This window comes from Zosterops lateralis (genome assembly GCF_965231275.1).
Source record: "Zosterops lateralis genome assembly, chromosome: 9".
NCBI classification, from domain to species: Eukaryota; Metazoa; Chordata; class Aves; order Passeriformes; family Zosteropidae; genus Zosterops; species Zosterops lateralis.
In genome coordinates this window covers 26,680,243-26,696,615 of record NC_139769.1, presented here as the reverse complement: position 1 = coordinate 26,696,615, position 16,373 = coordinate 26,680,243, and the positions used below count along the sequence as shown (strand labels likewise).

General features: G+C 40.4%; 1 protein-coding gene across 15 annotated transcripts in view; it reads right to left on the bottom strand.

The window, feature by feature from the left end:
• Window positions 1–578: 578 nt before the first annotated feature.
• The window catches only part of CCDC180 (coiled-coil domain containing 180), a 29,143-nt gene continuing 13,348 nt past the window's right edge, over window positions 579–16,373 (bottom strand). For 6 of the 15 annotated variants that reach the window (XM_083867608.1, XM_083867611.1, XM_083867613.1 and 3 more), the window contains 18 exons: window positions 15,389–15,569; window positions 14,750–14,896; window positions 14,329–14,473; window positions 14,000–14,116; window positions 13,460–13,582; window positions 12,467–12,580; window positions 11,547–11,785; window positions 11,025–11,077; window positions 10,203–10,296; window positions 9,144–9,215; window positions 8,115–8,184; window positions 7,777–7,921; window positions 7,252–7,412; window positions 6,326–6,463; window positions 5,251–5,362; window positions 4,914–5,019; window positions 4,251–4,389; window positions 580–2,882 (listed from right to left, as the gene is read on the bottom strand). In XM_083867608.1, coding sequence (XP_083723734.1) covers window positions 2,751–2,882; window positions 4,251–4,389; window positions 4,914–5,019; window positions 5,251–5,362; window positions 6,326–6,463; window positions 7,252–7,412; window positions 7,777–7,921; window positions 8,115–8,184; window positions 9,144–9,215; window positions 10,203–10,296; window positions 11,025–11,077; window positions 11,547–11,785; window positions 12,467–12,580; window positions 13,460–13,582; window positions 14,000–14,116; window positions 14,329–14,473; window positions 14,750–14,896; window positions 15,389–15,569 — 2,288 coding nt within the window. In that variant the 3' untranslated portion in view covers window positions 580–2,750. Of the gene's footprint in view, window positions 2,883–4,250; window positions 4,390–4,913; window positions 5,020–5,250; window positions 5,363–6,325; window positions 6,464–7,251; window positions 7,413–7,776; window positions 7,922–8,114; window positions 8,185–9,143; window positions 9,216–10,202; window positions 10,297–11,024; window positions 11,078–11,546; window positions 11,786–12,466; window positions 12,581–13,459; window positions 13,583–13,999; window positions 14,117–14,328; window positions 14,474–14,749; window positions 14,897–15,388; window positions 15,570–16,373 lie in introns of all 15 variants that reach the window. The other 9 variants (XM_083867616.1, XM_083867606.1, XM_083867617.1 and 6 more) reach the window with 4 other exon arrangements.

The window sequence follows — 16,373 nt, the reverse complement described above, 5'->3', positions numbered from 1 at the left end:
AAATGGAGGTGTAGGCAAGGCAGGGGAGGGACAAGCAAGGCAAAGCAATGGAGCATTAAACAGCTCATAGGAAGGTAAGGGAGAGACAGGCATAACAAAGCAGGGAAAGGGTGAGCAAAGCAAGGGAGCAATAAGGCAAAGGAGGGGCAACACAATGGAGGGGCAAGGTCAAGCAAGATAAAGCAAAGCCAACCAAGAGAGGGGAAAGGGATAGGCAAGGGAGGGCAAGGGCAAGGCAAAGAAGAGGCAAGGGAGAGGCAAGGCAAGGTAAGGGAGAGTAGGGAAGACAAGGGCAAAGAAAGGCAAGTCAATGCAGGAACAAGGCAAGGAAGGCAAAACAATGGAGGGACAAGACAAGGGAGGAGTGGCTTGGTTTAAAACATAAATGCATGCCAAGGCAGGTGGGAACCATCCTGGAATGGAAAGAAGAGCTCTCCCTCCAAACTACTGTAACTTCGAAATTATGGGGCGTCCAGGCAAAAATGTAGGAGAAGGAATAACAGTTCTTTACTAGAAAAAAACCCCAACATATAGAACAGTAACAGAAACTTCCCGCGTGCTAAATACCTTTTCCCCCTCAGTGTAGTTATGAGTACACTCGGCAGGGGATGCTGGAACACTTTGGGAAGCAGAGGCTGCAGCAGCTCCATCGCAGCCGGCAGCAGAGCTCGCAGCTCCGGGGCAGCAAAAGCTGAACTGATCCTCTCGCAGCTGGCACAGGGAGGGAAGGAAGAAAACTGCTCCTCCTGCAAACTGACACGGGCGGCAGCTGGTCTTGGCACTGCCAACAGCAGCAGGCACAGGCTGGGCCAGGTAGCCAGGGCTCCCTCATGGTGCTGAGCAACTGTGCAGAAAGAGATGTGGCCGAGAGTGCCCGGCTGCAGGCAGCACACCGTGCTCTGGATGCCCCGCCAAAGAAAGGACCCACCTGCAGCCAAGCCTCGGGTCACACCTTTCACCTTTCACCAAACCACAACTCCTGAAAACCCCAAGAGGAAGAGCCCATCCCTCAGCCAAAACTCCCCAACCCCAAAACTCCACTGCAATGCCAGGGCCATCTACCACTTCCTTTTGTGTCTGATCACTGACTATTCACCCAGAAAGTCGCCTCCTCCGCTTCCAGGGTCTCCCTGATAACAGTGGGAAGAAATTCACCGAGAAACCTAAATCCAGGACAAGGAGCGAGTGAAAACAAAGGCAAAGGAAGGCAAGAAGGGATAAGGCAAAGAAGGGGCAAAGGAAGGCCATGGAGGGGCAAGGGAAGGCAAGGCAAGGCAAAACCAAACAAGGGAGGGGCAAAACAAGGCAAGGACAGGCAAGAGAGGGGCAATTAAAGACAAGGAGGGGCAAGGCAACAGCAAGTTAAGGCAAGGCGAAGAAAGAAAAGAGCAAGGGTTGGCAAGGCAAGGGATAGGCAAAGGAAAGCAAAGGCAGGGAAATGGAGAAGAAAGGGAGGGAAAAAGCAATGGAGGGGGCATGGAAGACAAGGCAGTAGAGGGGAAAGAAGGGGCAAAGGAGGGGCAAAGCAAGGCAGGGCAAGGGAGGGGCAATGAAAGAAAAATGACAGCAAGGCAAGGGAGGGGTAGGCAAGAAAGGGCAATGGAAGGGAAGGCAAGGCAACAGAGGAGTAGGTAAGGAAAGGGAGGGGAGGGGAGGGAAGGGGACAGGAAAGGAAAGGGAAGGAGTGGAGTAAGGCAAGGATGGAGCATGATATGGGCAAAGAAAGAGAAGTGAATGAAAGGCAAGGGAGGAACGTGGATGGGGCAAGGATAGGATAGGCAAGGGAGGAGCAGGGTAAGGGAGGAGTACACACGGGATTGCACAGGATGGCCAGGGAGTGATGGACAAGGTGAGGCAAGGGAGAGGTCAGCAAACCAAGGGCAAGGAAGGGCAAGGCAAAAGAGGGGCAAGATGGAGGAAAGGAAAGGCAATAGGGACATGGTAAAGAAAGCAAAGGCCAAGCAAGGGAGTGGCATAGGAGGGGAAAGTCAATACAAGGCAGGAAAAGGGAGAGAAAAGAGAGGGGCAAGGGAGGAGAAAAGCATGGCAAGGAAAGTAAGGGGTAACAGAGGGGCAAGGCAAAGGAGGGGTAAGGAAAGAAAGGCAAGAGAGGGATAGATAAGGCAAGGCAAAGGAAGGTCAGGCAAGGTGTGCCAATGAACAAAAATGGTAGGCAAGGGTAGGCAACACAAGGTAAAGGTAGGAGAGACAAGGCAAGGAATGGGAAGGGTAAGCAAAGTCAAAGCTTGTTGAACCAAGACAAATAAAATATGTGTATTTTTATGTACATAAAATATGTATCTTTTTCAGGCTGGCCATCTCCAATCAGAGGTCTCCACGCAGAGGTGCACAGGGGCCTTGATGCAAGGGTGCTTAGTTAGGGATAGTTCTCATTCATGCCTTGAAGAGTTTTCAGACCAAACCAGCTCACAGGGACAAAATTGCAACAAAATCCTGTAAACTATGCTAATTAAGTGCCCTTGCATAGAGGATTCATGTGCACAAACACATGTGAATGGTAACAGATGATACTCTAAGCCAAACCAGGTGGTTATGTAAACTGTACATACAGTAATAGTCTTAAGACTGCATATAAGCAAACAAGAATGGTAACATAGCCAAACAAACCAAAAGGCAAAAAGTAGTTTCTTTCAATGCAACAGATTAGTAAGATAAAAGAAAAATTATCAGTAACATTCATACAAACTTGCCAATTTACACCAACAGAGCTCAGCAGAGTCTGGCTGATCTCAGAAGTAGAGTCTCTTTATCTTCCAGATAGACTCTTCCCACCAGTCATTCCAACGCCGGATCGCCAGCAGCTGAGCTGCACTTTCTTCCTTGCTCTGGGCAAACATCTGCTCAACTTTACTTTTGTATTTCTGTATAAAAAATCCCAGCAGTTAAGGACAAAATTAGTAGTGATAAAATATAATTTTATTTGCCTAAATCCAGGTCTGGATCCATTGTGTCAGAAGACTGCATAGAGGCCACTTTTTTTTTTTGCCTTTGACAATAGAACTATATGAATAATTAACTATTAGCTGTGCTCCTTTTAAAAACTTCTGAAATTAAATTATCAACAATGTTTAAATTTTGTTAAAATGCAAGATCTCATCTTACTTCCATTAGTTCCTAAGAGTAGGGAGTTGCCTTCTCTCAAGACCCAAGTATGGATCTCCAACACGGGATGCACTTGGGCTCTTGCTGGAGCTTCTTAACTCAAAAGTACGAACTGAGATATTACAAAACTGCTAAAAAATTATTCCTTCTAAACAGAGACTTGTAGACTACCAGAAAAACCTCAAGGCGCTTTAATATTCTTAAAGAGTCCCTGCTCCATAACATAAAGTACTGTATTTTTAATGCAAGACACATGCAGGAAAATACTCCTGTGGTGTGCATGCATTCTACATCCATCCTTTTATCCAACCATTTGTATCCAAACAACCACATTCCCTTCAATTCTGTGCTGGAATCAGGTTCTTAGGCACCAGAACTAGCTACACACATGCAAATTGATAGTTTTGATGGCATTTGCCATCATTGACAGTATATTTTACATCCCCTATTAAAACCAGATATTTTTAAAAAGTTAATTTAGTTCACTGGGAGTACAGTTACATAAACACATCTCCAAGTGATTTAATATAAAAATATTCTCCTAACTGCTGAGCACTGCTGGTTTGGAAACCATTGTCTGTGCCAGTCAGAGGCTCAGAGTTGTCTGCATTCTTTCAACAAACTCAGTGAAGAAAGAGGGATCACTTTTATGGTGAAACAGTCATCTGTGGTAGTTGCAGACATAAGATAGGTATGAAATATTTGACAGCTCTTCATCTTCTATGGGAAAATCAGCTTTTGTGATCCACGGATGGAGCTATAGGCTTCATAAAGAAAGCAGGACTGGAATGGCACTGGGGCACAGCTGCTTTTGGAACTATGATGCTGCCAAAATGCAGTGTCCTGTTTCTGACACCATCCAAGCTTCACTGCTGAAACAATTCCCCTTTGTCATGTGTCTGAATGAAAAGACTCCTTGAGAAACCAACCCTGTGGGCTCCTGACAGCATCACAAAGAAATGGACATGAGAAAGGATTTCTACACATGGGCCATAGGGCCTTAAGATCTGCAAACACTGTGTACATTAAAAACTTAAACACACAACTAAGAGTCTAGAATTGCCTTCTTAAAAAGCCAAATCCACAACAGCAGCAGCCCACTCAGGAGTCCTGCCCCACAGACCCACCTTATATGCAGCTTGTCTTGCATCCACCACTGCCAGATGGCCCAGGGTAGTTTTAGCTGTTGAAACTGATGCAGTTCCTCTGCAAAGAGTAAAGTCTGGAATGTCAGGAAGAGTAGTCTCAGGTATTCCTGGCCAACTCCTGTAAAAAACAAACCAACCAAAAAACACGTGAGAAAAAAAGTTAGAAAAGAGAACATATCATACTAATCCATCTGACTTGTCCTAAAGTGCCAAAGATCAGTGTTATTTCTTTTTCCACAGAAGGTTTACCCTAAAAACATCTTTGTTTAGCACAACCACCTTTTCTTTTAAAGCATCAGGATCTCTCCACAGTATAGAATTAATTTATTCTGAATGACTATTCATAGATCTGAATGTAATGAATTGATAACTAGTGACAGCCAAGTGGCATAGCAATAGCATTGAAATAGTATTGTTTTCCAATACTATATGTAATTCACTTTTATTTAGATCCATTACAAGTCTTTCTTTAAAATCACTACCCACTCAAGCTACCCCACTGCCAGATCAATGACATTACTACTGGTGAGCAGCAGTTTCAACAAGTGCAGCAAAGAACTATGAGGGCAGTTATCAGTTATTAGCTCTCAGTTCAGAGCAGAGGAATTAGACAGAAGAGTGTTCAGTATCTGCAAATACTACCTCCTTCCTCTTTTCACTAACTGTTGCACTTTGGGGGCTCCTAGAGGAATTCCAGCTTGCTTACGAGGCATTAAAGTTGATGTCTTCTCTGCAGGCGTTTCAGTTTCTGGGAGGTAACAGAAGATATGATCAGCAGAAACCAAACAATTGTTTTGGAGTAATTGTGCAGTTGAATGCTCTTCACACTCAAGAAATAGCTTTGCTATTTGTGGTTTATTATGCAAATCTTTTAATTTAAAATCCTACAGCATACAAAGCCTCCTCTTCCTAAGGACAGACTGTTGCAGTCTTTGACAAGGGAGAGGAGGCCGGAACAAGGAATCTCTTCTTTTCTTACCTGCTACTTTTACATCATCAACAGTGATGGTTTCATCTAGTTCCAAGAGGAGCTTTTCAGTGAGGGCAGCCAGTTCAGAAAAAAAGCTCTGAGCACACTCAGCAGCACAATCCTGTTGCAACATTGGAGACAAGTGAGAGGAATTCCTTTGATAATTTCATCTCCTTCCCTTTTAACTTGGCTCTGAAAGACTACACAAATACCAAACCCTGGCATTCTGCAGCAGATAACGTAAGGCTCAAAATTGCACATTAAAGGGTCTTAAAGTGTCTCTGCAGTGTTCTTAACACTGCCTGATTATCTGAAGTTCAAAAAAACTGTAGAGTTTTGTGTATAGGTACCTAGTAGTTACACATTTGATTTAAACATGAGAAACCAAGCTTCTAGCCACAGAGAAGATCATTTTGGAATTCAGGTACTTTGGGTGGAAGTGCTTAGCCCAGGTGTTATTCTGAAACAGGGTATTTGTGTTTCTGTGTGTGTATGCAGAGTTAGAAGTAGGAGATGATACTTTGGAATTAAAAATACATGTACTCTGCAGACAGTGTGGAATTTGGAGTAAATGACCTGAGAGAAGTAAACAAAGGGCTTTAATGCTGGGGAACCAACCTTCAATAAACCCGGGGGCAGAGGGGGAAAAGTATTTTGATTCCTGAATCTCTCCTGTAAATTCAGCTTCTCTCAGTTCTTCATCTTGTGTAGAGAAGTGTCAATTATTCGCACTAATGAAATGCACAGAGAAGAAACCCTTCCAGGCATCTGTTGTCTGGAAGTGAGAGAACTAACCAGAGGATGTCACCACCACAGCCAATACTACTACCCACCATTAATCTCACACAAAGTAGGTTCTATGAATGACACAAAATACTGTAAGTTCTGCAATGTAGCTAAGGACCTGTATGTGTGCAGATATATTTATGTCTATACTGCTCTAACACTTAAAAGTTCAGGATTGCCTAAAACTGAAAAAAAAAGTCAAGTTTCCTTTGGATAGGGAGGAAAAACATATCCAAAATACACCCTCCCTTCCAAATGCAACATTTAAGTTCATATTAAGTAAGAGCTTTACAATTACCTGCAGCATCTTTGTGTTGAGGAGAACACCATCAGTTTGATCTTTCTGCCTTTTTATTTCCTCTTGGCACAAAGCCTCCAGCTCAAGGGAGTTATTTGGGTGTCCTAAGGAATAATGTAATTTTCTCCGGTGCATAGTCTTTAAGGAAATAGGTAAGAAAGAAATGCTTTCAGTGAAGGATGTACTGTGAGCCATAAAAAGGAAGAGGTAAAGCACAAACATTTTCTATAAAGGTATTCAGAAAGACAAGGAAAATGGAGCTACTTCTTGGGTGTCTGGATAAGCTTTGCAGTGCAATATGCACTAAACTGCCTCTCTGCTGGCCTCTGGTCTCACTTTGGGATTTATTTTCAACAAAAAAATCATCTCTCACACACTTACTTATGTGTAAGTAAGATATTTTTTATATCTCTATATTTGTAATTTTTACCTGATTCTTAATACTAAGACATAACCTCAAGACACTGTAGCATTTTCTGCATGATTTCTGTTATGATTCTGTTCTCAGTTCTGATGTTGCTTGTCAAAATATGCCTCTTTTATGAATGATGGTAAATAATAGTGTTCCATTATCCCTACATCATAGTTCTTACAAAGGAGTGTATGCCTCATGCAGTAGGAGCTGTCTGGCCATACCACAAGGGCACAGCCCTCACAGAACTGACAATCCAAGTGTCAGATGACAGGCAGAGCTGACAAGATTAGAAAGAGGCAGCTCTTTCCTGCTGGAAGCTGGGAGAGAAGAGACAGAGCTCCACGAAATATAAACTTCCAGGAGAACTAAGCAAACACAGAAACAACATCTGTGCTCAGTTCAGCAGAGTGATGAAGCAAACAGTGAGAAGGAGAAAAATAAAATGTTATCAATGAGATGCACTTAGCATTGGTTACATTAAAAAGCATTCCAGTATGTCCAGGATACATACCTTCACATCCTCCCACTCCTTCAGCTGTCTGTGGAAGAGATGCTGAATACGACCAGTGGAAGAGCTGAATTTTTGCTCATGTACTTTTAAAAGACTTTCCACAACCAGTTGGGAAACAGAAGAGAGCTCCTCCTCAAACCACTTCAGCTGATCCCGAAATTCTTTTTGGAAAAGACAAGGTGTGTGTATATGACACAAACAGCCTGTAATTTTCTCTCACAGAGATTCTGTCCCTGACATTCCTTTCTCTAGGTGCAATGCTTTGAGAAACATACACTTGCTCAAAGTTGTGACTTGTACAGGTCTTTTAACTTAGTCAAGTGCCCTTCTGCTACACTTTCTGTAGCTGATAATACATAAAAAAGAATATTGGTTTAATTCTCAGTAAAGTCAACTGGAGTTTTTCCACTGAGTGTGATGGATTACAACAACATCATAATTCTTGGTCACTGCAATTTTCAGCTTACATACTGAAAAATTACGTACACAAGAAAATGCAAATCTTAACTGATTTAATGAATTTACCTCTAAGACAGGAATTGTAGTAATCATCTGTCTGCATTTGATATGACAGTAGTTTCATTCTGAGCATTTCTGCCCAATGTTCAAATTTATCTGGCAAATCTTCAAGCCTTTCTGACGGAGGATTCTTCTTGTCTGCATAGAACTCCTACAGAAGGCAAAGATAAACCAGAAAAATGTTACTAACACATTTAAACATGTCACATCTAGGTATATAGCAGCAGGAGAAGAAAGGATAATTTTGGATGGTCTGCCAAACATTGAAAGAATCAAATGATTTCTCTGACAAAGGAGTACACCTATGAAAGCAGAACTGACTAAAGAACATGACATTTCCTTACCTCACCAAGGCACAGCAAAGTATTGTTACTCTTCCAGAGAATACTCATAATAATCCCCTTAAAAGTACTGCTGAAAACAAAACAAAAAAAGAACAACAAAAAACCCAACAACAACAACAACAACAACAAAAATTAAAATTTGATCACACTGTTAGATAATCACACTGGCAATATTCACTGCTTTTCAAGTCTTTTGTTCAAGATCATTTTAGCACATTTTTCAAAGCATACACAAATATTCAGAATGCCTAAGAACCTTCCCCCATATTAGCACAGATTCTCTTCAGATGCAGGACAAGGAGCTATTGTAGTTGCTCACTGGAGAGTACTGCCACTTCACTGTCACAAAAAAGCAATCTTAGCCAAATTCCTGTGCCCAAAGAGCTTACATGCATTTTAGATAAAGAAAAAATATTTGAAGGCGGGTCTAGCTGTTTACTGGAATTATTTTGAAACATAATATGGAATAAAATTCCCAAATGCTTAAACATCTTAAGCAATAATTTGAATAGTTTTGTATGGCATGTACAGAATATCTCAGTTCTGTAGAGTACAGCTGCACATATCAAGAAACAATATGATCACTTTCTTAGAGAAGGGGGAATGGAACCTGTTTGCTCCTTGTTTATTCCCATTACTGGAATATTGAGCACAAGAATGAAGATATAAAATGTACTGGTCTTCTTAGGTGTGATAATAATTGAAAGAGAGGATATTTTACATTCCCCACCCACTTCTTATAAATGTACGAAATGGGCTCAAATAAGACCTCCCACTTCAGACATTAGACAGAATGAACCAGATGACTTATATCTTCACTCTTATTACACTGCAAAAAGGAACTGTTCTGGAAATACTTTGACCTAAAAATATCAAGGCCAAGTATCTCAAAATTCTCTGGTGAACTCTTATAGGTCACAATGATGGATGGATGGATGGATGGATGGATGGATGGATGGATGGATGGATGGATGGATACACAGAAGGTTTTAATAGAATAATTTCTTGTTCTGAAAATACACAACTTACTCAGACTGTGAAGGCCTCTTTCCAAATATCTGGGCTCTCTCGTCCCTGGTAAGAGATTTTCTGCCTGTTCCACTGGAAAGGAAGAGAACTTTAATTTAAAACTATCCACAAGTGTTTTCCTTCTCTGGCTGATGATTTGAGCTAGTCAGTCATACGACAGACATGAAACTGAAGAAAAAACAGAAAAAATATAACTCTAGAATCAGTATTCTATATGTCCTGGTTCTGGCCAGGACAGGGTCTTTTTCTGCAGTAGCCAGGAAGGGACATGGCCAGGACCTGGAGGTTATTCTCTACCACCTCCCATCATTGTAGGGGGTGGGTGGAAGGGTCCCTGCTGTTGGGGAATGTGGTGGCAGTTGGGTACTGTCAGGGGTTCACATGTGAATTGCTTGCCTCTCTTGTACACTTTGCTACTAACATTGCTGCTGTTACTATTCAGTTTTTTATCTCATTGCTGTCTCTAGTAAACTGTTCTTATCTCAACCTTATCGTCACCTTTTGTGCCTCCAATTTTCCTCTCCAGCTGCTCCAGGGAAAGGGGAGTGAGCAAGCAGCACATGGTTTGGAGCATTTTGGCAGGAGCACAAAACTGGGGAATACCATTCCCAAACCATGACAGTATAAAGGTAGTATTTTGATGGAAAAAGATTCTCCAAATTCTCTTCTAAACTCTCAGCTGTTCGAGATTTTTTTCTTGTTTTCACTATTACAGTAGTTCATTTCATCAATCTGTGGACTAAACTGAAGACAAACTATTTAGACACACCTAAAAATTCAGCCACATTGATTTAAGGGTTAGTCTGTATTTCAACAACTTTGAAATACAAAATGGCAGCAGATGAAGGAGAAAAATAATAATATTTTTTCAGTCAAAATTTGGAGGAAATAGCTGATCATGTGGACATTAACAGGTTAAGAGATTCCAAGTGATAAGCAGCAGACAGAAAGAAGGCTAATACAAAAAAGCAGTAAGCATCTTTCAATGAATAGACCAAGTTTAGGTAAATTCTTGCACAGGAATCTTTGAAGTGGAATTTCTCCTTTTAGGGGTGTCACCTTTTTCTTCGCTTTGTTTCATCCCGAGATAACCTCTTGCCAGTAGATTTCTGAGAATGTGCATCAGATCCCTTCTTCTTTACTGGGCGAGGACCTGCTTGTAGTTAACAGGGAAAGAAGAAGAATATTGCAGAAGTGCTTTTTATCTGTATATATATATTTATATAGAGGGGACAACTACAGGAACAATCATTTCTGTCAGACAGGCCTGAAGTAACCCAGAAGTGGCAATAAACAGCAATAAAGGTGATGTGCTGGGGCATGAGTCACAGGAATACCACAGAAAATACATGGTAGAGGGAGGAGATTGAAAGCAAATTGGAGGCAGATCAATGAAGAGAATGAAAGGGCTACATTCACAGTACTGGTGGTCCTGGGGGCTTGCAAATGTGGAAATAGCTGGAGGAGTCAAGGTCTGCAGAAGAGAGGTGAGGAAATGGGAACACTAGGTAGGGAGCATCTGGGGTTACCTCTGTGCTCACCTTTGAGCAGATGATCATACACTGTGAGAGCAATCCCTGATTTCCTCTATATTTCATGATTTCTGCTCCACTTCTTTTCTCAGCCCTGTTTCCCTTTTGCTATCACAGTTACTCTTTAACATTATTTCATTCTGCAGCTTTCATTGCTTTAGGAGCCCAAAATCATCTTAATCTAAGTAAAGATGTTCCGGAAAAGAGCTGAGAAGCACAACTATCTCAGAGTTCCTAGCATAGAAGCCACTGGCCTGGACCAGTGCAGCCACCTGCTAGACCTATGCAGTAAAATGCCAGGAACTACAATTCAGATGATAAGAAAATATTAAAAGAAATACAGGCCCACCTGCATCCTTTGTCCTCTGATTTAGGTCTTGGTATTTCTTTGATGGGTCAAATCTAAAAAAACCCCCAAAAACCGAGTTACGTACTATTGAATATCTTGTCATTTTATGTTCTATACTGTATTATATAGCAAACTAGGCAAGTTCTCTATCCCTATCATGTGCTAAGTGAGTTAAATTTCTGAGATCACATTTAACAGATAGGGTTACTTTTACAATAGTGTATGTAGAAATAATTTCATGGGACTGATTGTTTAACTGGAATTTTGGAATTTCTACAAGCAAAACTGCACCTAAAATTTATCACTGTATACTAGATGTCACTATTACTCACCAAGGGGTATTTTTGGCTATGAGAAATCTTGGTTTTAAAAAGAAAGGAGTCTCAGGCTAATTTTTAAAGTTAGAGTGATCAGAAAATATGTAGTATATTACCTATGAACAGTCTATTCACTAGTTCTAGGCAAAGAAAATATAAATAAAGTCAAAGACTGAATAATACCTTTAGGCAAACAAGTACTTACCCAGCTAAATTTTTGATAACATCTATTGCCAAATCTTGAAATATTGATGTTTCCATCCCGCTTGGATTTAACCAAGGGTATTTGTCAGGATCCAGCCCCATCACCAGCCTTTTGCCCTCATCTCTGAGACTCAGTTTTGGAATAGCAGCAGCAATGACATCTTGTAACTTCCCACCCTTGTCAGGAGTGGTCAAGTCCTCTTGCAGTGTCCCATCTCTGTCAGGAGGGGTGAAGTCCATCTGAAATGGGAAGAAAAATGAAGCCCTGTAGAATGTAGCAGGCAGTCAATGAAAGCATTCCATGTGATGACTGACTACTAAAGCAGATTTGCTAAGCAGACAATGTCTTGCTTCACAGACTGAATGAATTTTTTGTCATTCTAACAGCAATGTTGTTACAGCTATATAGCCCTAAAACACTTCAAAGCAGTTAAGAGTAGCTTCTCATCATAAACAGTATTTAAGGATGTACTCTTAAAAGGATACACTCTTAAAACAATGATCCAGTGAGATTACAAAATAAAGACAGGCTTTCCAGAAAAGGGAGGAAAGGAAACACAACCCGTTTGATAAAAACAAAATCCCTTAAGGACACATTTGGGATTTTTTTAATAAATAATTTCAAGAAGCCTGTGAAATATGTACCTCTGAATAGTGCTACACCTTGAGAACAAACTCTTGTGAAAAACTGAGCACTTCATTGCAATGCCATGGATCTCTTCAGCATTTTGTAAATTTGGTGATTTACTCAGCCTCTTGAAAAGGCTGTCCTGATGTTACAATGTCTTTACATCTCAGCATAATGCAGACCTTTTTCATTTGAAAATTCAAAGCACCAATTGTGATAAGCCATTAAAACATGTACACATGAAAATTCTCTCAATGTTAAACAAAATACAAAGAATGCGAATGTTATCTTACAGTGCCATTTGGGATTGCTGTTTTTACTAAGACACAGTCAAGATACACGCTCCTGTTCTTCAGCTGTTTCAACACTTCTCTGGCAAAATCATACAACTCTTTAGAAGGTAAAGCCTGAAAGACATGGTAATACAGATGGGATTTACTAAACTAACTGTTCTAACCTTTCCAAACATGCTGACTCTTGCAAACAACATTATTTCTTTCCCTCTGTTCTGTCACTAGTTTATGTACACACACATGGAAGCAATGAGATTGTGTAAAAGGCTGAGGTTTTGGTTTGGCAAACAGGAAAACAGGAACTGGCTGTCCAAAAAGGACTGTTGTGGTTTTAAACCCAGCTGGAAATTAGGCACCACACAGCTCAACCCTCCTCCTCTCCCTCCTTGCCCTGGTGGATGGTGGAATGGGGAGGAGAATCAAAGGAAAACTTGTATGTTGAGATAAGAACAGTTTAAGAATTGAAAGTAAAGTGAAATACAGTGATAATGGTAAATAATGATAGTAAAAAGTGAAAAAGCAAGTGATGCACAATACCATTGCTCAGCACCTGCCAGATCCCCTTTCTGAGCCCAGACTGGCCCCTCTGGGTAACTGCCCCCGTTTCTAGACAGGACATGACATTCCATGGGCTGGAATGTCCCTTTGGCCACTCTGGGTCACCTGTCTCAGCTCTGCTCCCTCCTAGTCTCCTTTGTGAACCTCCTCAGTGGCAGAGCAGGAGACAAGGAAAAAATAGTCCTTGACTTAGGATAAAGGGGACTTGGCAAAAACTGAGTCATCAACACCATTCCCATTCTGAACCCAAACCACAACACCCTAACAGCTACTGAGAAGAAATAACTCTATCCCAGCTGAATCCAGGACAAGGACCTTTCTGAGCAAAAATTCTAAGTTTCTGCCCAGCCCCAAATATGAGGAAACTTAAGTCTTCCTCCAAAATATTAGTTTATACCAAATTAAAAACAATTAATAACAAGTCAAATTAAATACCATTCCATGCTGATCAGAAGTTACTTCTTTAGCTGCAGTAGAATAAACATAAGCATTTCTCTTCTGCTGGAGCTTCTCCAGGTGAGACTTTAATGTGACTGACTGAAAATTGGAATTTGCTACCTAAAGCAGAAGGAAACACCAAGTCAAGTCCCCATTCACAGGAGTTTCAGAGGCTCCACTTTCAAACCATTAAAACTACTGATAAAAACTGGTTAAAAATCCCTGCTACTCAGAGGAGGAGCTGAAAACAGTAATTAATAAAAGCAACACTTCACACAGTTCACTGCACCACACAAAAATGCTGGTGAATTCAGATGTACATACTCAACGTGCTGCAAGGCCATATTGTTCCAGCACAGCTGCAGCAGTATTAAAAATAAACTTTTAAGCAGATAGTGACAGAAAACAATTTTAAAATCAACATTAAAAAATCATCTCATATTTGCCCACTATGAATTCAGCCAAAATCTTCCTCAAAGGTATAAAAGAAAATTATTATAATGAATTTAAGCCAAGTTCTGATGTTTCTGTCTGTACCTCTGATTTGATTTGCTGCCGTAGCTTTTTCAAAGATTGATGGACCTTCTCCATAAAGGCTCGACTCCGAGAGAGAGAAGCAAACTTTTTTTCAGACTGCTTGAAAAGTTCAGTAGCCTTTAAGAATGTCAAAAACAAAAGACAGGACAAGATAAATTTTCACTTTCTAAAACTTTAATGACAGAAACTTGCCATTTCTACTATTTTTTTCCATCATGTAATTGCCAAACAGAACAGAGCCACAGTTCTGCTCTGGAAGCAGGCTGACTGCAGATCACATCGAATATGTCAATGGGAAACATCATTTGAAATAATGTAATTCTGCATACCTGCTCCAGGCAGCTCGATTTTATTTTCTCCATATCTGTCTTGATTGAACTTTCAAAGGAGTCAATTTGTTTACTTTCTTTCTGAAGACACTGGTTGAAAAACTTTATCTCTTCACAAGAAAAGTCACCACCCTCTGAAAATAATCTGAAAGCAAACATAAAAACAATTGGCTGTGAGTTATCTTTTTCTCCAAGACTGTTTTAGCTTAACAGCCCTGGAACATATATATCAATACAAATGTGATGAAAACAGCATGATAATTGTGGTTTAACAAGATACATTTATTTTTTTAAATAGGAAACTAGATGAAAAACAAAGTAAACTTTAATTTTACTGTTCTGCCCATGCAACAAACACCAATTCCCAGAACTAGGTCAGTATTTATAAACAACTTTATAAACTTCCATGAAATCTGTATACCTGCAACTTTTGAGAAAAGCCACATTCGAATCCCTTAATTTTCCTAAAACTTCTTCCAAGTGCTGCTGGTAACTTTGCACAGTAACCCTGATTGATTCCTGATGGTTGTTGAGCTCTGATTCCAGAGTGCTGCTGGAAGAAGCTGACCTAACAGCAAATAATAAAAGATAGGGAAAACATGTCTGAAGACAAACACACATGATTCAGCTGTAAAAGACATGAAAAAAATTGAGGTAAAGTGATTTATGACTCTCAAAGCAGCTCCCTGAGCTGGGATGGTTTGGATGAACCTATGGAAGGTATCAGCAACAGCTGATACAACTGAGCACTTTTCTTCAAAAACAAATAGTCAACTGATGTTACTGTGCATATTCAGTAAACTGGATAAAATCTAAACAGATGAAACATATTTTCGACTTAAAGACTGCCAGCACTTTAAAAGGAGAAAATTTCCATGTGTTCATTGCTGATGTTAATTTCTTCAGGGAAAGAGAATGAAATACTTTACAAGTTTTCAAGTTTTATGAAGTAGTGTTCATTGAAGAGCAACAACATATAAACCAGGTTCTGAATGCAAAGCATGACCACCTCAGACAGCAATGAGGAGTATTTAAGCAGGGAGATTCCCAGCACACTTACTGCTCAGTCACAGGAGCGTGCAGCAAGTCATTCTCCAAGGTACAGACCCGGGAAGGAAAGGTGGTGCTGAGGTTATTCAGCTGCTCTGAAAATCTCAGGAATTCAGCTCTCTCCTTTTCCAGGCCTCCTGCCAGCCCTGCTCTGTGGCACTCAAGATGCTCTTTGTGAAGGGACAGTTGCCCTGAGAACAAAGGAAGTTTACAGTAGGGACATCATTCCCTCTGTACTGGGAATTATAACAATGCCCACTCAACCTGTGAGAAGCAGCAGCAGCAAAATAAACAAAGCCCTCATAGTAGCTAAAACATACAAATTAAATACATTCATTAACATTAAATTAAATACATTCAGTTTGGTTTCTTTGATTTTTCTCCAGTGTAAGACATATGTCCTTAACAGCTCCTAATCCATTCAAACCACAAATGTCTCTTGTTTGCTCTAAGCATTTTTTCCCTTTATTTTTGGTCATTGATGACATCTCCCTTATCTCTCTTATCGCTGTTCTCAGTCTTGTAACAAAACTAAAGGTTATATTTTTTTAATGAAAAATCTACTTTTCCTAGTTTTGTGAGGGAAAGAAAAAAATGACTTTTGGCCTCTCTTCTGGAACAATAGCTGGATAAATCAAGAGCCAGCCAATCACCCCAAGAAAGCTGCCAGAAGAAGCACCTGTCCGTCCTTTTTGCAGAAAAAGGGAAATTGAAAAATTATTTGCCTGTTCTCCAATAAAAGAATTTTTTTTGCTTATGTGTTAAAGACCAACAAATCTGTCTAAAATATTCTTTTCTCACCATAAAAACTTGATGCTTTCCATGCAAACAGAGTTTTGCTTAGAGAATGCTCTGTAGCTGCTCAATGGTATTTCACAGAGTTCAATCCTTCCTCTCATATTTTCAGAAGCTTGGCCCTGACATTTTGGCTCTCCCAATTTCCTAATTTCTTTTTCTGCAATACTTTTAAAATCTTTTTTGTACACCACAAACTC